This window comes from Anser brachyrhynchus (genome assembly GCF_964034855.1).
Source record: "Anser brachyrhynchus genome assembly, chromosome: 4".
In the NCBI taxonomy this organism is placed as follows: domain Eukaryota; kingdom Metazoa; phylum Chordata; class Aves; order Anseriformes; family Anatidae; genus Anser; species Anser brachyrhynchus.
In genome coordinates this window covers 50746262-50763944 of record NC_137698.1, presented here as the reverse complement: position 1 = coordinate 50763944, position 17683 = coordinate 50746262, and the positions used below count along the sequence as shown (strand labels likewise).

General features: G+C 39.8%; 1 protein-coding gene across 4 annotated transcripts in view; it reads left to right on the top strand.

Annotated features, from left to right (window-relative positions):
* Positions 1 to 15622, top strand: part of KIT (KIT proto-oncogene, receptor tyrosine kinase) — a 54162-nt gene extending 38540 nt beyond the window's left edge. For 2 of the 4 annotated variants that reach the window (XM_080592201.1, XM_080592200.1), the window contains exons 10-21: positions 853 to 959; positions 1052 to 1178; positions 1433 to 1537; positions 1625 to 1735; positions 3416 to 3566; positions 5346 to 5434; positions 5771 to 5898; positions 8729 to 8851; positions 11137 to 11248; positions 11346 to 11445; positions 12153 to 12258; positions 13363 to 15622. In XM_080592201.1, the coding sequence (XP_080448327.1) occupies positions 853 to 959; positions 1052 to 1178; positions 1433 to 1537; positions 1625 to 1735; positions 3416 to 3566; positions 5346 to 5434; positions 5771 to 5898; positions 8729 to 8851; positions 11137 to 11248; positions 11346 to 11445; positions 12153 to 12258; positions 13363 to 13488 (1385 nt within the window). In that variant the 3' untranslated portion in view covers positions 13489 to 15622. The other 2 variants (XM_080592202.1, XM_080592203.1) reach the window with 2 other exon arrangements.
* The last annotated feature ends 2061 nt before the right edge of the window (positions 15623 to 17683 follow it).

Sequence of the window (17683 nt, the reverse complement as noted above, 5' to 3'; positions counted from 1 at the left end):
GGCAAAGCACCTGCAGCATGGCACCAGGCTGCCTTCTCTCTGTCCCTTTTTCTTTTCTTGTCTTTGTTTTGGATGTTTAGGCCATCATCTCTTTCATGAAAAGTCTGCATTTTTCAATGTTTTTTACCACATCTCAGGAAAATGTGGTCCCAATCTTGACTGGAGCCTAAGGGCACTGCTTTTGTAAAAGGAGTAACAGCAACGTACTGCAGAAGTGCTTATGAGTTTTGTAACAGCATTTGTGGGTTTGTAGGAAAAAAAGAAAAAGAAAAAAGGAAAAAAAAAACACAACAAAACACTAGAATACAGATGACTTGAAATGTGTTTGTAAATCTTTGCTTGCTTTGGAAAAAAATCACATGTTCTGCTGCTGCTTTTTTTCCCTGTTATACCCAGATATAACATATAAACAAATAAGCCAGATTTGGGGTAGAACAGTATTCTTTCACTGCTCTGTACAACCTCTGCTTTTAAAGACTGGGTTGTAGAGATCACACATTTGGGGGGGGGGGGGGGGGAGAGAAACTAGGATTTAGGAAAAGTCCCCTTAACAAGCTTCTTTCTGTGCCCTAAGCTGACTGTAATCACCCTTAATTGATCTCAGCGTTGTGCCTCCTGAGCTGCCGAAGCTGAGGCTCTTTGGGAAGCACGCTGTGTGGTTTCTGTGCCAGTGTTGGCCTGCACTGTCATTCAGGAAAAGTGGCTCTGAGGGATGTGGAGTGCATCTGGGAAAATGGAGGCCCCAGACTGTGTTTCATAAGAAAGAATCAAGGAAAGCTTTTTCACCTGATTATTTTAAATGTAGCTTTTCTTGTTTGGTATTCAAGCAGGATTTTCTCTGTTTCTTTCCAGAGCAAATACGTACCCATACCCTTTTCACACCTTTACTAATCGCATTTGGAGTCGCTGCTGGACTGATGTGCATCATAGTCATGATCCTGGTGTACATATATTTACAGGTAAAATCAGCAACTCCTCTGCCTGAGTTGTTAAAGTGTGGGAGCTGCCTGGGGAAGCTTCAGGAGTGACAGCCATTCTCTTTCCTTTTCAGAAACCCAAATATGAAGTTCAGTGGAAAGTTGTTGAAGAAATAAATGGAAACAACTATGTTTACATAGACCCAACACAGCTTCCTTATGATCACAAATGGGAATTTCCTAGAAACCGGTTGAGTTTCGGTTAGTTTATATTTATTTAACTTCATCTGCAAGGTGAAACCTTCAAGTCTCATATGAGACTTTGGTTAAACACAGCAGGGTTTTGTCAAAAAGATGTGCAGGAATGCAAATAGCGATAATTGCTCATGCTTACCTGGGGACAAAAAGCAAGCAGGTGTATATACACTATCTTCTCTAATATCATAAAATAAAATGCTGAACCCTTCAGGAAGAAATGCTCCAAGTTCTTATAAAGATTTTTTTTTCTTTATTAGGCAAAACCCTTGGTGCTGGAGCTTTTGGAAAAGTTGTAGAAGCCACTGCTTATGGTCTATTTAAATCCGATGCCGCAATGACAGTAGCAGTAAAAATGTTAAAACGTAAGTTGCTGTAGTACGCTGCCCAATTTTTTCTAACTTCCTTCTGGTAGGTGTGCTATTTACTGAACATTGCGTTTTGCCTTACAGCAAGCGCCCATTTAACAGAAAGAGAAGCCTTGATGTCAGAACTAAAAGTTCTCAGTTACCTTGGTAACCACATTAATATCGTGAATCTACTTGGAGCTTGCACTATTGGAGGTAGGGTTATCAGCAGATATTGATTATTTGTGCTCCTTTTTTTTATTGCCAGAAGGAAGAACCTTACAAAGATAATTCAGTGCTGCTAAGTATGGAAATCTTAAATACGTGTCTTCCTTAGGCAGGTTGCAGATCATCACGACTATCATCTGTGAATTCCTGAATCTAGGTTTTAGGCTCATCCTGCTAACAGTGACAAGACCACTGTAGCTGCAGCTAAAAATGAAGTTTGCTGAGAGGTGACAAAACGTATAACTTAAGGTTTTTTTTTGTTCACCACACTGTTTCTCACGAATGAGAAAAGATAAAACTTGCTGGTATTCAGGGGGAAATCAGCAGCCATACCTTGTACAGTCTTCCAGTCTTTTGACTGAAAAGTCAAAAGCCTTTTAACAGATCTTCCAGTCTTTCAAATAGAATGGCAACTGTATCTATTAATACACCACTGGAGTTAAAGTCTAAGTACTTGAAAGTTGAGAAGGAGAATTCCCAAATGAAGCATTGTACAACCCAAGTATTTTATATTCAGTAACTTTAAAAATGAATACAAACAATAAGCTTTTAAAAGTTTTTCATATATAATGAAAGCTACAAAACAGCTGAAGTGTCAATACAGAGTGATGCTGTCACGTATTTTTAACTTACATGCTTTTGAGTATGAAAAATGGTGTTGTTCCTTACAGAAGAACTTGCTCTTTAAGTTCTTGCTTCATTTTTTCAAAGAAAAGGAGCTTGTAAAAATTCATAGCTTTAGACAAAGGCAAAGTGTTTCTCACTTTCACTTCTAATGATTTAAAAATAGGATGAAGCAATTTTAAGTAGTTGGTGAACCAGAATCACTGGCCTGAATGCATATCTGTCTCAGACAGCTGAAGAAATGTGGGGTCTGTGAGCAAATCCCACCACAAATGCTGTTTTTGCTGTTAGTAAAGCTATAATTATTAACTGCAGAAAAATGGAAATCAGCTATTGAGGTTAGGAGATGGTGGTACAGAATAACCTTACAGTTGAAATAACATGCAGCATGATTACATATTCAAGGGCCATAGCTGCAGTCATTCACTCAGAAAACATATATTTGATCTATAAACATCCGTGCTGGAGATGACTTGATTCTCCTTTCCGATTTCATTTTAATATTCTAAGACCTTGTGCAGTGTAGTTTTCTGTCGCAGCAGGCTGTTCTGTTTGAATGATTTTTCCTATTATACTGCGGAATATAACACTCTACATCATTTCCAAAACATTACTGAAGGAGTGTGAAGCTCTACTGTAAACAGAAGTGAATCAAAAGGATTAATGTTTGAAGCTTGAATTACTCGAATGTTTGGAACAAATAACTTCCTTCAGGAAGTGAGCAAAATCAAACAGATGTGTCTGGCCAGACACATTATCACATGAAGAAAGAGAAAAAGACTTATTTGTTTAATTTTTTGTACAATGCTATACTATTGAGGGGGGTGGAAATTAATTGGGAGTGACACAGCTTTAGCTGGACAATAATCTGTGAAAGAGAAGATGCTGGGTTGCTTGTCTGTAACTTCTCAAGTCTACACAGCATTAGGCAGTGTGATTTTTGATAGACCAGCCTGTGTGCTTAGCTGAATGCTATCTTTGTGTAAGGTTTTCTGCCTTGAAGACAATGCTCACCTGCTTTCTCAACCTCACGTACATCTACAGGACCCACGCTGGTCATTACAGAATACTGCTGCTATGGTGATCTCTTAAATTTTCTGAGGCGGAAGCGAGATTCGTTTATTTGTGCAAAGCATGAAGAACACGCAGAAGCAGCTGTTTACGAGAACCTTTTGCACCAGGCAGAGCCCTCAGCGTAAGTGCGACCTGCTGAAATGTACTTGTGTTTTCAGGAGATTGAGAAGGAGGGGATATCGAAGTTCATTAGGGATGAAAAACTGGGAGAAGTCTTTCATGCAGCAGGCTTTGAAGATTCTTTGCTGTGTAAGGAAACAATTTAGTTAAAGAGATGATTTGTACAGTGGGTGGCTTATTCTAACAGAGCTCAATTCATTGTATACGCTCTGTGTTTTACTTCTTTATCAAATTTCCTGTAGTTATTTCATGCAGCTCCTTGGCTCCAGTCTTCATATGTATTTGTGTTTATCATTACTGTTCAACATTGGCAGTGCTCATTTAGCAGCTTGAATAACAATCCCCCCAGTGTTGTGGTGTTAATATTCTGGGTTCTCACAAGTTCCTGCCTTCAGAAATGACTTTCTACAACAAAAACAGTGCCTTACAGTGTTAGAGGCAAGCTGTCCCTGGTAGCTCACTGGATTGTGTGATGCTCCAGCCCATGTCAGAGATTGCTCTTGTACTTTCATTTTTCAGTTACTTCATCTGTATATTTTTAGCAGTTCAGTTTTAGATCAAGCCCGAGTTCTTTATGAGTATGTTTCCAAGCATATTTCCTGCTAACTCCTTCCTTTTGCAAAGTGAGGGAGACATAATTTTCCAAAACTTAGGGTCTGCTATAATACCTGCCCATTTTTTATTTTCAGTCTCTTCACTGCCCCAGTGGGCCCATCACTCTGTGTTGGCAGGCACAAAGCAACCAGGAAGCCCCTTAGGAGGTGGTAATATCCTTTTTTCCCAGCAATGCATAGTGCTAGTGAAGCTGTTTGTACTGTGGCAATAAATGCATGGATAGATGGTGATACCAGAGAGGTTGGTACCACAGATATCATGAACTCAAGCTATGAGTTGCCATAGGAAGTCTGTCTTCTTCTTAGTGCAGGGATACCACTGTTTGGGCTTATTTTGTAAACCGAGGTATTAACGAGGGGGTATTTACCAAATTCTTGTATTAGTATTTACCATAATGTTGCAGCTGCTGAGTGTTTCACATGTGTTTGTGGTTTGGTGGTGACTAAAGCTATCAGTGATCTCATAGCTACTTTCCATGTTAGCTATGTGGCTGCATTTATTGTTCATAAACTAAGCAGATACTTCAGGATAAAGAAGGACTATGGTATGAGTTCTAATGGCAGGAAAGTGAAAAATGCCAAAGTGCATCTGTCATTTCTAAAGGGGCCTAACTTTATGTTTATAAACCATGCAGTATGAAAATTGGTACAGTTGCAATGTATATATTGATAAGAAAACTTAAAACAAAACAAAACAAAACAAAAAACCAGCAGATGACTGTCCCAAGCCTTGGCTGACCTTTCGAAATATGTGAATCCACTCGGAGACTCGGGAAGCTCTGAACTTAATATTTTTTACCATTTGTCTTCTGCATTTCAGTTGCCACTTCAGTTGCTGAAATGCTAGTAGAAACTGGCCCAAGCAGAAGAAGGAAGCCCTAGCAGGTCCTGTGAAACACTGGGTCATTAGCTTATAGAGGCCAAAGTCTATATAAATAGTATACATAGGAAAGGTTTTGTTTGCTTACCTGATGCATTGTTAACTGTACTGATGAACCTCTCTTTCTGTACAAGCCTTTTCTCATCTTTCTTACGTGCCCATGGTTTTCTAATCATCTGTAAAGCATTGTATTCAGAAGGTCGGTGTAATGTCATCTTTCTGTTTGGATTGCTTTTGAGGTCCTTTTTCTCTAAATTATATTTCATTTCATCTGCTGCCTCTGCAGTGATGCTGTCAATGAGTACATGGACATGAAACCAGGAGTGTCATATGCAGTTCCCCCAAAAGCTGATAAAAAAAGACCAGTAAAGTCTGGTGAGTACAGTGATGAGAAATTGTTTGCTGCTGGGAGTGTAGGGAGGAGGACTTTATGGATTTTTTCATGATACTTTTCTCCGATGGATGGGGACAGTTAAAGAAACATGGATTATTATGAGAAGGCTTAAAAAAGAACAATATGCTAAATTACAGTGTCTTCTATTTTTCCACACTTAAATAAAGTGTCAGTATTATATTTTGCTTTTGGGCAATGAGCTATTTATGTGGCTCTAGTGTAGTATTTATTCAGATCGCTGATCTGTTTAACATAAGACTGTTTCTAGATGATTATACCTGGTCCACTCAAAAGCTGTTGATATTTATATTGTGTAGGATCCTACACCGATCAGGATGTTACCCTTTCCATGTTGGAAGATGATGAACTTGCTCTAGATGTTGAAGATCTACTAAGCTTCTCTTACCAGGTGGCAAAGGGCATGAGCTTCCTTGCCTCTAAAAATGTAAGTTAATGTCATGTGTTGGAAGACAGCAGATGAACTCATCCAAGCTTGGGAGGTGATTCTTGCAGGTTTGATCTTCAGCTCTTCACTTGTTTTCTGTAGCACACAGGTAGTTAAGTGAAAACTTTTGATAGCTTTGGAGACATCAAAACCTGCAGGAGTGAGCCTTGAGGAGTTAGTTTTTCAGGCTTCTCTGGTGTACGGCAAATAGATGGAGTTTATGAAAGAACCAGAAAAATTTAACATGTGGACATCCTCAAGAGCAATTAAATCTTGAGAGTTTAAGATTCATTCTCTGTGGCATTGCTGGAGAGTTTACAGACTAAAGAACAGTGAGATGGCTGATCTGTTTGCGTAAAAGCGCCTTGAGTATCTGTTCAGTTTTAAACAAAGCTGCACTTCCATGTCTCACGCTGAATACTGCCTTAAACAGGGGAGTTATCACACTGTATACTTTTTTTTTTAAAACATTATGGCTTAATGTACAAGGTACATCTTGTTTTTAATTTTCTTAAAAGATAGAGTCAGCCTAGAGACCTACAAATGATCTTCATTGGCTACACTGAGCGTAACAGACATCTCCAGGTTTCTTGGGAGAGGTACTGCATAACAGAAAGGGTCTGAGAAAGAATACAAGTTTTAAACACTGCATAATTCCGATCTTTCTATGGTGTTTCCTACATTTTTCTTCAAAAATGCTATTTACTATGTAAACATTGTGACAGGATTGTACAGGTGCACCTTGGATAAAGGGAAAAAAAAAAAGAAAATCGAAACAACAACCCTTGAGCAATTTAGGGTAATTCTGTGAACCTGCATTAATAGTGGGAAATGTGGCTCTCATTCTGCTCCAAAGCAAGTCCACAATAAAACTTGATTTTTTCCCCCGTTTCTCCCTCCAAACCCTTAGAAGTATTTTTTACTATCTGTTGCCAGCTTCAAAACAGACCCAACAGACAAACATGTTACATTACAGATTTTAATGATCTTTACCAGACTCCTGCATTCTGCACTATTTGGGACGTCCAGTACTTAGCACACATATTTTTTCTCTATTCTTACTTTCCTCCAGAATAGCCCCAGGATTCACTGTGCATCATTCCCAGTGATTGTTTTTGTTATATTTTTTCCCTTGATACAAACAGGCACTGTGGAGTTGAGTAGCAGAAGCGGTAATGAATATTACACCACAGCACCATGAGCTTGGGAAGTAACGTGTAGTATCTGTTCGACAGTGCAGAATTAATGGTTTTATCGCACAATTAAGTTACACTGTGCTAACAGTTTCTGTGCTTGGCCTCTTCAGTCGTTGTGTACGTACAGGCTCTTAGCTTCAGCTAGGGAATGCAGAGTGGCTTGGGATGATGGGTAAGATGCTTCAGATTGCCTCATGCCCTTGGGAATGGTCCACGCAGCCCAGCATCACAGAGTGCCCAGCTGCTCTTTTGCAACTCGTTCTTGTATCCAGGCTCAGAGGCATAAAAGTGCCTCTGTGAGAGAGGGGGGACAGGAGTCTGTCCTGGGGGTATAAGTCCCTTATCAAGCACACGGTGCCTTGATCACAAGACTGTTCTTCCTCCCATAGACAAAGTCTGTATTCAAGGCAAACTGCGCTGCTTCTGGAGGAAAAAGACAGAGAAGCTGGTCATTTGGCCATTCCAGCACTTTACTGCTTCAGTGCAGTTAATGCTCTCGTCTTTACATATGTGAAGATATGGATTGGGATGCAATGAGGGTCCCCTGGGACACTAATTGTCATTAAACATAGTTCCTCCTGTAAGCATGCCAAGGAGGCAAAGATTACATTGCTTATGTGACTTGCAGTTATCATTTTGAGTTTTATTTGCTTAACTCTCCTGATATTTTAAATATATATTTTTTGTAGGGAATTCCACAAGTTTCATATTTTGAGGAAAAAAAATGCAGAAAAAAATTGAACAATTCAGCTGTTTTTTAGACAGCCTTTCCCTGCGTATTGTATACCATCAGCACAGCAGGAGCTTAACACTGTCCCTTCTAGATGAAAAAAGAGGTCATTTCATTAGAGAAATACATCCATTCTCTAACAAATACAGATGGACTCTAGTTGCACACAAAGAAAACACGACTGCTGGAAAAGTCAGCCACCCCTCTAGAGCTGCAGTGGCAAACATGCACACTTCTCAAATGAATGCTGGAACATAAGCTAGCAAGGTCATCGAACATGTAACGTTCATAGAAAGATACTGGCCTGTGAAGATTGACAATATTTTCAAATATTTAGTCCTGCTTATTAAACTCTCCAAAGTACTTAATACCTTAAGTTTTACAGAGGAGTGTTTTTGAAGTGGGATTCAGTTTTCTAACTTGTATGCTTTGAATCGTTACCATAATTTTCCCAGTTTTCAGCTCTTTCCCCTCAATCACAGTAGCCACATAATAAAAGACTGGAGTTATTTTAGAGACAAACCACATTTTCTTCTTATTTGTCCCGTGTTAGGAAGCAGGCCAATTAGTTTTTGATAAGAAGTCGGAGAAAAAATTCTGTCCCTGGCATTCAAATTTAGCTGCAGATGTGAATTGCTGGAAAATTCAAAGTGCCTGCAGGTGGTCTTTTCTAAAATAAATGCATAGGCAGCCCTAACTGTGTGGATCAATGTCATGATAGTAAACATACTACACCAGAATTTTTAATCATTTGCGTACGCTTATTAACATATGGCTTCATTATGACTTTCAGCTTGCTACAAAATGCATAATGTAGTAAGTTTATAGCTAAGAAAGCACGTAACCAAGCAACAGTCTATTAAGGATATTATAAAATAACTTTATTTGTCTGTTTGTTATTTAGTGCATTCATAGGGATCTGGCCGCAAGAAATATTCTTCTCACTCATGGTCGAATAACAAAAATCTGTGACTTTGGCCTGGCCAGAGATATAAGGAATGACTCAAATTATGTGGTCAAAGGAAATGTAAGTATACGTGATACTTTATCCACCTGTTTTAAGTTAGGGGCGTTCTTGTTGTCTCGACTTGCAAAAAATCTTTCTTAGACAGAAATCTACATTTCCCAATCCTGCTGTTAGGTTTGTGTTGGTTGGGAATGCGAAAAGGGGCAATTGCTGACATAGATGCATGTGTTGACAAAAGCCCTAATATTTACATGTTGTTATGCTGGAAAAAAACATCTGAATGCATGTCATGGTGGAGGAGATGTTTTTGCTGCACCAGTATAACACACCATCTCCCTGTTACATATGAATATACCAGAAGTTACAGCTCTGTGACTAATTGCAAGTTTTGGTATTGCAATATTCTGACAGGTCAACCCTAAAAAAAATATTTCGAAACTTTTACTGTATTTGTATGTTACTGAAATAGTTTATTTTTGAAATATCTAAATATTCAAGGGCTACATCCTGTTTTTTGCTATAAAACATCACTCAGACAACAGAAACTGGATTCTAAAGTCTGAATTTATTGATTAGGGCATAGTGAGATGTTAAAAAGACTTAATTTTCTCTGATTCCTTATACAGATTTTAACCTCGTATGAATAACAAATGCAGCTTTAACTTGCAAATATATGTCAAATCCTGTAATGTACTATTACAGGATTTGACATATATTGTCAAGACAACAAATGAAAAAAGTGTAACACCTCCTATGCAGAAGAGTACCCATTACACTAGTACCTACCAGACTCTTTGAAGCGATGCAGATTGCATTGTCAGTACTTGAAGTCCCCTTTAATGTACTTTAAAGTAGTAAAAGGAGCCCTTCTACACAAGAAAATTAAGCCTGTCTGTGATTAAAACTGGAGAAGTATGCTATGAGGTAGAGGTCTTTTGCATCTGAAACTGATTTTTGCTGCCTGGATTAATGTTTTAGGTCTGCATCAGGCATGTGCAGCTATCCACTGCCTTCAGTACACTCATCTCTCACTTGCACCATTTTTTAAAGAAAAGAAGGTCCTCCCCATCCCAGCTGACTGCTCAGCAGTCAAGGGTCAATCACTTGTTAGGGACTTGACATGATCTGAAGGTTGCCTGTCCAGGTTTCCAGCGTGTTCATGGCTGATGAAGAGAGCAAATCACACACCTGAACATATCTTCCCGAAGTGGTTTGCCACGCTCAGTTAACCTCTTGGTTCATGGCCCCTCAGGTATCTCGGGTATCTCTGATGCTCTGCTGTCACCCAGCAGTCTGTTGACGTCCCGGGTACCTACAGCATCCCCACTGTAGGCTCTGGGAGAGAAGGTGTTTTTGTGTTTGTCGTTGACAACAATGTTGGTACCAGCCCCTGGATGGCTAGAAGCTGAGGTTAGGGAACAATGGGAACACAAATAATTCAGGAGTGGCTGTATTGGCAAAATATTGAGTGGCATTTATTGTACGAAAGCTGCTTTCAGGCTCAGGGTCAGGTCAGGAGCTGCTTGATCCGTCAAGGCTGGTAGGAGTGGGAAGTGCAGATCCGCAGCTTAGGCGGGAAGTGGGCAGTAAGTAATTAAATTTTACGTGTCTAGGCCACACTTTACGTTTCCTGAGTTGTCTGACAACAGGATTTTACTTAGCCTGAAAGGGTCAGAAGAGGATAGGCTGCAGCTGCCCTGGGAGAGAGGAAGCAGTGGCCGCAAAAGGCATCTGTTTGCATCTGGCCTGATCTTAACCCAGATGAAGGCGTGCTGGGGCAGGATAAATGCTTAGGACAGAAGCCTGGCCGGCTCCCACAGTCAGACAAGAAAAGGGCAAAGTAGGGAGAGGAAAGACTTCGTCTGTTCCCACACAAATGTATGAAACATGTCAATATATATTTCTTTCAGGTTAATTTTCTTTTTTTTTTTTTTTTTCTGATACACTAAGGGGATAAAGCAGATGTCTTAACTGTTGGCTAAAGCCTTGAAGCATTGTATGTAAGGTAGCCAGTCCACAGAAGACTTGAGTGTTTGCATAAGAAACCATGCCATGTTCATACAGATGATTTTCCTCTAACTTCCTGCCATTCCTTATAAACCAGCAAGCAGAAAATCAGAATGCAGGGAACTGCACAAGTTTGGTAGACCCCATAGAGAGATGAATCAGTAACAACAGTGCAGCACATGGAGTCTCTAAAACCAGGGATTTCCATTTTTGGTTGGATTCTTCTATTGAATTCACATATATTTACAGCACATAATAGGTATAAAAGGTTGATTTTATGTTGTAAATCTTTTATGCCTTATGACCATGTCTTAATTTAATCCCTTTTCCCTGGAAAGGCTCGTCTCCCTGTGAAGTGGATGGCACCTGAGAGTATTTTCAATTGCGTTTACACTTTTGAGAGTGATGTCTGGTCTTATGGGATATTGCTTTGGGAACTCTTCTCTTTAGGTAAGCTCCATCAAAATCTGTACTTTAAGGGATTTCCATTTCTTCTTGGTTTTGCTCCATATGTAGAAACCCTGTTGCTCACCTGTTCTCCCAACAGGCAGCAGCCCATATCCAGGGATGCCCGTGGACTCCAAGTTCTATAAAATGATCAAGGAGGGATACAGGATGTTCAGCCCTGAGTGTGCACCCACTGAAATGTAAGTGAGCAACCAGCACCTCCAGTCACCACACATAAGCAGCGATGCAAAGGAAGGGAACCTTCCACATTTGCATGAAGACTCTTTATACTGTCCCATTGTTTTGTGTTTTTATTATTATTTATTATTATTATTTTGTTTGGTTTTGTTTTAAATTATTTTTTTCTTTTAAGTTCTTTAACGTTTTAAATAATTCATGTAGTCTAACCAGTGTAGTATATGTCAGTACTGCTACAAGCAATGTAACACACTCATGCCTTGTACCATCTGATGACTTTGTCTTGGTATCTGCTCCGTGTCAATAAGTTATTGACAGATCACAGCATTTATTACACATTTTTAATTCCGATGAAGCAGTCAGTGAGATGTATCATCAGGCTGTACAGCGTCTGCGTTTGTGCTGTATTTCTGACTGCAAGAGGACTGGCCACTTGCCTTCGTCATGAGCTGTCTCCAATTCACTGTGTTGTAAATGGCTTGGTACTTGGCAAGCTGTCAAAGAAAACTGTGTCCATAGACTCTCGTTAGCACTGACTCCTTTGTTGTCATAAGCACGAGTGTTAGCACTGCTATTTCTTTTCTTAAAACTCATTTAAACAACATTAACTGTGCAAATGGGTCACATTTTTCTGTCAAATAACAATACAGGTGAGATAAAAGCTCTCAGGTTTCCTCATCAGCAGTAGTTAATTTTAGTATCTTTGCAGGTATGATATAATGAAGAGTTGCTGGGATGCTGATCCTTTACAGAGACCCACATTTAAACAGATCGTGCAGCTGATAGAACAGCAGCTTTCAGATAGTGCTCCCCGGGTAAGTTTGGGCTCCATACGGATCATCAGTTTTTTGGAGTCAAAGCAGTTTCAAACAAGACATTAGACCAGAACTCAGAGGAATAAAGAACCTTCATTAATTTTCCAGTGTTATTTATGTAGCTCTGCACCGTAAGTGTGGGTGATAGGAGTGACGTATGGGCTACTCGCTTTTTCCTTCTCGTGTCATTAGGCAGTAGGTGTGTAAGCCTGTACATGAAACAGGGACCACCAGCTGGAGAAGACTCTATGCATGGTTGATGTTTCTCACTCAAAATCTACTTAATAATTTTGATCTTACAAAATGTAGTGCTACTGCTTAGGTTCATCTTATCTTAAACTATGAGAAAATCTGTTCATCTGGGAAAAATCTCAGACATTAAGTATATTTAGCTTTAATTAGAAAAACTTTCTGAAGGAAGGAGTTGAGCTTTTGGTGCTCCTCAGCCTCTTACCTCTTACTTCACCTAGCTGTATTTATATAATCTGTGAGGTATGTTGTGACAAGTGTATTCACCATTCTTTTGACCATTCCCTAGTAAAAGCGTGAGTGTAACTGGGTTTTAGAAAAGCAAGTTTAAACTGTGGTTTAAAAATAAAGCTTCCTTTTACCTTCTAGATGCCTTGTTTGGGCACAGAGTGCATGGCTTCCTGACAATTTGAGAAAAGAGGAAACTGAAAGCTGCTGGTGTTCAATTGCATCCTGTAGCATATTTTTGGCAGGTGCAGGCATTACTAAAACAAAAACAAGAATGTGAAGAAAATATTACCGAGGTTTCTCGGGGGCATTCTAGTAATAACCAGAGCTGTGTTTTTTCAAGTTGTTTAAATTTAGTATGCTGCTAAATGTAATAATAAATAAATAAATACAGTATGTTGCAGTGGTTTTAGTAATGGAGACTGGGGTTCTTGACTCTTAAAAATGCTGTTACGCCCAAAACCTGTTGAAACTGTGTGTTTAGATTTGTAAAGAACACCTGAGCTGGCTGCTCCTCAGGTGGTGTAGCACAGAGTGGGAGATGGCTCACAAAGGTGAGCTCTCCAGGTACATGTGAAGGGACAGAGCAATCTGCAGGGAACTGACAGCAGTGTTTGGCTTCTGCAGGTCTATGCAAACTTTTCAACTCCACCTTCCAGTCAAGGAAATCCTACAGATCACTCCGTGAGAATTAACTCGGTGGGTAGCAGTGCTTCAGCTACTCAGCCTCTGCTGGTACGTGAAGATGTTTGAGTGGCACCTGGAAGAAGAGGAGCCCCAGTGTACTCGCTGTTTGTATTGTGCAGGGGGTGAGAGACGGAGGACTTCAATAATTTCTCTTACTTTTACTCACTACTACCACTGTGTAGCTGAAATGTCGTTGTAATACTGTTCTTTACCACACACTGTTTCACATAAACTTAATCTGTTGAGCACGGTTACAGGCATCATTGCAATGTTAACTGAAGCTGTATATATTTTGCTATATTGTGTGTATTTGCAGTAGAGCGCCAGATCTGAAGGAAAAAAAAAATCCTGAGCCATGGTGTGGAATGAGATGACTACAGATCAAACCAAATCTGCAGCGATCCTTCTTTGGATCCATGCCTGGAAAGCATGTAGTCACTTTCTAGTTAATCTTGTTTTGTTGAATTTAAGAAATAAACGTATAAAGCTAACTGCTTTGCAAACCCCTTTCCACATCCATACAAGCCAGAGAAGCTTTCCCAGGCAGATACTGCAGGTCGGAGACCAGCAAGGGGACTGTGGGTACCTGGGCAAGAGAGGTGTACATCCAAAGGATGTGGTGGTCTGCACAGCAGCAGACCCACCAGAGGGCTCTGGGGCTTGAACCAGTGGCAAGGAAAAGAGTGTGGACCTCAGTCTTCATTTCCTACCTGTGCTGTCAGCCACGCAGACCTGTCACTAGGTTTCTGTGGGTCCACATCCCACTGGCCTGTCCCCGCTGGGTCACATCCCACCACAGAGCATCCCCAACAGCTGAAGCCAGAGGGATGAGATACTTGATAAAAGCTGTGTCCCAAAGTGTTCACCAAAGATACGTGGGACATGCCGAGATGGTCAAAATACAGGAGGAGGGGCACTTACAGTAAATGGTGTGTTGGGAGGAGAGGCCGTTTAACGAGTCATCTTATCTTGGAAAGAGCAGAAGCAAAAAATTCTGTCCTGGGGGCCCTTTGCTTATCTTGTCATACCCAGGTGAATATTTCCCACAGGCCAGCTTGGATAATGCTTGCTGGAAAGGGCTATTCCCCCCGTGACAAGTCATTTCATCTTTCTATCTCTATAGTAGTGCTGAGATCATAATGAAGAAGAGCTTAGCTGGGAAGCACTGAATTTTTAAATGGGATAAAACAACACATCCCTGTGGTCTTGTTTGACAGATACGGGGCTTTGGGGTCAGTATCTGTTGTGCTTAAGTAACGTGTAACCCCTTTATCTTCCCATCAGAAACACTGCTGGTTCTTTTTTTCACCTTTGTTTCTGTCACCTAGAAATTAGCATTGAGAGAAGCATTTTTCAGAGACAGAGTACTAGTTAAGTACCTATTTATTTACAATGCACTTAAGCACTCTGTAACTTATACTTTACCAGGATTTTGGTTGAGTTTACATGCATTTTAAATATGTAACTAACTGCCCAAATGCAAGATAATTGTAAATACACACACTGGTAGTATGTTTTAGGTAATGTTGAATACCACACTCTTTATATACCTGTGCATTTGGTTTATTGTTACAGGAATTTGTCTTTCAGAGTTAGTCAAAAAGTAGCCATTTGCACTGAACTTACATAGGCTGTTGCACCTTTCCAAAGTTAGCCAGTTGTTTGGAGGCACTCTTATGCATACTTGTTGTTGAGCATTTTCAGTTTAATGCTATAAAAGCTCTTTCATAGTGTGTTGGCTTTCAGAGCAACTGTAGACAAACTAGTTGTTATAATTATAGATGTCTCGGTACTTAATGGACACTTAGCTGAAAGAGGTTTGGGTTTTTTTGTTCTTAAAATTTATATTTTTATAATTTGGGGATTTTTGAAACTTATTTTGCAATGGCTTGGTGTTCTGAATGGTTTTATGCATTGTTTTTGTAAATATGGAAATGTAGCAATAATGTCCTTTTGACTATTCTCAGTCCCTGAGTCTCAAAAATATTTTTATATATATATATGCAAAAACTATATGTATAAATATGTAAGCGTTTGAAAGTTTATGAAACACTTATGGATATGTTGCTCGGTTGTAGAATTGCAGTTCAGAAAAGTTCAAATAAATCTGTAAATATGTATTCAGATGCTACCAATGTGTACTATGTTAAGATGGAATATTTTCATGTAAGTCTTAATAAATTCTTGGGTTGAAGCAAAATCTCAGTGTCTGGCCACAAAGAGGTCGAGTTGGGCATTCTGAAGCACTTTTTCAGATGTGTACCAGAAAACCTTGATGGTTTTTCATTATGAAATCTATTTTCCTATGTAATAAGGGGAAGAGGGACAAATACTTGGGTACTTAGGCATAGCTTGATGCTGGAAAAATTTTCAACTAGAAGATTGATCCCATAGACTGCTGATGCAATCTACATGTTATAAATAGTATTACTTAAAATTGAACAAAAACATCTCAAAAAATCTCCATGTTATTCAGGGTATGGTTGGAAGGCAGTTGGAGCCCCTCTGCATACACACGTGCTGGTGTGCATACTCTTATTCCCTCCTGTGTGCTGGCACTTGCGCTCGTGCTGGGCTGGCCATACGCAACACCTTGGGGAGAACACATGGTTTGGTTAATTGGTCATCTTTAATGAGTCAGTTCCATTGCATCTTGTTGTTTTCCCAGTGATAGGGGATGATGTTAATGGCCTGCATTTTGGGATGTTTGTCCTAGTGAAATCAGGACTGGTCAAATGTCCATTAGGCTTAAAATGAAAAATAGCAGCAACTGTGATGTATTCCTTAGCACTGCCTGGGTTTTGGGGTTCATAAAGAGAAAACATAATGCTTCCCGTGCAGGGCCAGGTACCGCGTATCTCAGGGGACACCCTCTGCTTTAGTTACTGCAGGACTGAAGTCTGCAAGTTATCTGCGCCATCCTGTGCTGCAGTAGGCTTTGCAATGGCAGGGTTGGCTCATGGTTTTATAGTAGATGAAAAGCATTTAGGCAAACTTGGTTAGGACTATCCTACCAAAAGCCCTGATAATTCCTGTGCGAGACAGACCTCAACATTTTTGGTCCCTAAACATTTCTGTTCCATCTTCCTTGAATTGCTCCACTCCTTGAGAGCTTCATTTTTAAAACAACTTCCTTTTTTTTCTTTTTTTTTTGCTTTTTTCTTTCTTCCTTTTTTCTTTTATTTTTTTCACTCAGATCTTAGCTCTGTTTGTTAAAACTAATTATGAAAATTCAGAAATAATTTTGTCAGGAGGCAGGAGGTATAAGCTTTGCCCCTACCAGCTTTAACATTTTTAATAACACTTCAGAAATTACCAAGATTGTGGCACAGTTTGAACCATTGTTTCTCCTGTTCTACATGAGCCCTCATTCAAGCAAAGCAGACTTCATACTGAAACATCCCCATAGCTGAATCAGTACAAAGAATTCAGGAATTCTTTTAACATCTCCAAAATGGTTGTTTCATGTATTTATTGGATTAGCGTGTATTTAATTTCAATTTCCTGAAATGTTTCCCCTTCTGAAGCAACCCAGAACTCAGCGGCCCTACATTTTGGAAAAAAAGAAAAAAAAAAGTCTCCTATATTTTTACTACAGGGCTTGCAATGATTGCTGCCACTGTTCTTATTCGTGGTCACACATACCATTTCCTGCTGAATTATTTTCCTATGCCAGTTCTAAGCAATTACTTAATGGAAAGGCACCTTAGGAACGCATTTAATAGATATTTTATTTGCCCTTCAAATCATTATTGTACCCAGATATAGAGAGAAACCAGCACCATGTTACCACCATGTACCATCGTGGACCTAATACCTGAAGGGAGGCTGTTAAAGAGATGGAGCCAGGCTCTCAGGGTGCCCAGTGCCAGGACAAGAGTCAATGGCCATAGACTGAAATACAGAAGGTAGCCTCTGAACATCAAGGAACGCTTCAATGTTTCCTAGCTAGCCAAGTAACCAGGGAACGACCTGTCACGTCCTAGAAATGTTCACAGCAATCACTGGAAAGGTTGGACAACAGCATCCTTAATTCTACTGTGTTGTAGGCTGAAACTGAGAAAGTGAAACGTTTCCCTCTTCCTGTACATGGATTAGGAAACTTCCTACTTGTCCTGTGGGGAGGTCTGAGTCTCAACAGAAGACAAGGAGCAGTTGCATAGAGTTTCTAGCCCCTGGTTTAGGACTGAAAATATAGTATAATAGAAATATGAAAACCTACTCTGGAGTTCTGTGTTGCGGTTTCCACCTTCGATTGCCA